This window comes from Impatiens glandulifera, chromosome 3 (genome assembly GCF_907164915.1).
Source record: "Impatiens glandulifera chromosome 3, dImpGla2.1, whole genome shotgun sequence".
Classification (NCBI taxonomy): Eukaryota; Viridiplantae; Streptophyta; class Magnoliopsida; order Ericales; family Balsaminaceae; genus Impatiens; species Impatiens glandulifera.
The window spans coordinates 59205616-59207830 of record NC_061864.1 but is presented as its reverse complement, the minus strand read 5'-3'; the positions used below and the strand labels follow the sequence as shown (position 1 = coordinate 59207830).

The 2215-nt window shown below is 35.2% G+C and overlaps 1 protein-coding gene across 1 annotated transcript; it reads left to right on the top strand.

The window, feature by feature from the left end:
• The first annotated feature begins 397 nt into the window (after positions 1 to 397).
• Positions 398 to 1910, top strand: LOC124932161 (AT-hook motif nuclear-localized protein 23-like). The gene is made up of 2 exons (XM_047472773.1): positions 398 to 895; positions 1503 to 1910. The coding sequence occupies exons 1-2, from the start codon at positions 398 to 400 to the stop codon at positions 1812 to 1814; spliced, it is 810 nt and encodes a 269-aa protein (XP_047328729.1). The 3' UTR covers positions 1815 to 1910.
• The last annotated feature ends 305 nt before the right edge of the window (positions 1911 to 2215 follow it).

Sequence of the window (2215 nt, the reverse complement as noted above, 5' to 3'; positions counted from 1 at the left end):
AATGTTGATTCAAGCTTCTATTATTTTGAAACAATCTACATCAAACAAGGCCTAAATGTTTTAACTATTGCTAGCAGACCATAATTGACTATAAAACATTTATTGGTGAATTATGATGAAATAAATAAATTATTTTTTAATTTAAACTTTTTGTCAATAGATAATGAGAAAAACAAAGACTGTTTCTTTCCCTTGTGCTTTTTTCTATATGAAATAATATTCATCTCTCTCTCCTCTCTCTTCTTTCTTCATCTTCTTGTTCTTCATTTCTCAAGGTATCAAGTTCCGCAGCTCTTTCTCTCTCTCTCAATAAACAAACATATATTTTTCAGTCCTTTCCATAATTATATATTCACAAAAATATATAATTATTTTCTAATTTGATGCTATTTCAACCATGTCTGGTTTAGATTTAAGTAATTCAAATCCAAACCCTTACTTTCAACATCAATTACTCAACCGGCCGGATTTTCTACCGGCGCCGCCCATTAATCATGAAGACGAAGACAACAACATCACCGGTTCAGTTTCCCGTCGACCAAGAGGAAGACCGCCCGGTTCAAAGAACAAAGAAAAACCGCCGATAATCATTACTAGAGAGAGTGCAAATACTCTTAGGGCTCATATACTTGAGATCGGCGATGGTCGCGATATCTTTGACTGCGTTGCGTCCTATGCTCGCCGCCGCCAACGTGGGATCTGCGTTCTTAGTGGTAGCGGTTTGGTTACTAACGTTAAACTTAGACAACCGGCTAACGCCGGAGGACAAGGTGGTTCTGTTGTTGCTATTCATGGTAGGTTTGAGATTTTGTCGATTTCCGGCTCGTTTCTTCCACCGCCGGCACCGCCTGGAGCTACTAATCTCGCCGTCTATCTGGCGGCGGGCCAAGGCCAGGTATTTAATTTTAATTTAGAAAACAGATCCATGTTTAGTTTTCTAAGTTATTTGAGAATCTGACCATTTATTAATGTAGTTTGATTAAATTTATGTAACTTGGTTTGCTTTACATGTTTATTATCATCAACACAAATGAAAAGCTTTCTCAATTCCAAGAAGAAAAACATATTGTGTTATTGGGTTTAGGTCAATGATAGATATCTTATCTCAAAATTATATAGATTTTTACAAAGTGGGTTTTCATTTTGATTAGATTTAACTAAGATATTTTCCTAAAGACTTTCGTGCACTTGTTTGTTTATCTGTGATCTTTCTTCCATAGATTCTCATTTTTCTTATATTTTATGGACAACTAAAAAATAAACCAATGAACAATAAGAAAAAAATGTTATTTTGTATGTAAGTTATATACTAATCAATACTATGTTACAAAACAAAAGAGAAAAAATACAATGACAACATGACATTGTATTGTTTCTTCATTTCTTTTGTTGTGTTTGTTATAATTTTGTTACAATTAATGAAGTTTGTTAGGTTGTTTTCCAAAACAAAGTATAATAAAACATTTTTATTCTTAGAACATTTCGGTTTATAATTCATTCAGGTAGTTGGAGGGAATGTGGTAGGGGAACTAACGGCTGTTGGACCGGTTATATTGATCACGTCGTCGTTTACAAACGTGGCATACGAGAGGTTACCACTCGATGAAGAACAGGAGGCGGTGGCAGCAGCAGCGGTTTCGGGTGGAGGAGGATCAGCGGGAAACAACAGTGGGGTGGTGTTTCCGGCCGACCCATCCTCGGGGCTTCCTTTCTTCAATTTACCAATGAACAACATGACTTCTAATGGTCAGATGCCGGCTGTTGATGTCGAATCCAATTGGGCTGGAAATTCCTCAACCCGTGCTCCGTTCTAAGTAAAGAAACTCATCTAATTTCGACGAAAAATTAATTGTATGTCTTGCGTTATTATCCTTTACGGGTAAGTTTCCAATTAAATTTGATCTTTTTGGGCTTGTAGTGAATTTCATGACTTCATTTATCATCATGTGCTAATTAGGGTTTCATATTTTGGTTTAGATAGTTGGTTTATCGAATGATTTAATGTTGTTGTTTTGGAAACAAATACAAAGTGATTATTAGGGTTAGTAAATTAAGAAACAAAGGAAAAAACATATATCTTGATAATCGTTTTTTCTTTGTAAATAGAGAAACCTAGTTGTTTGGACCCAATAATAAATAAATAAAGGGAAAGGGAAAAGGTTAGAACTTAGTGAAGCCCGAGAAAGAAGAACATGCACTAGCATTATGTTTATGT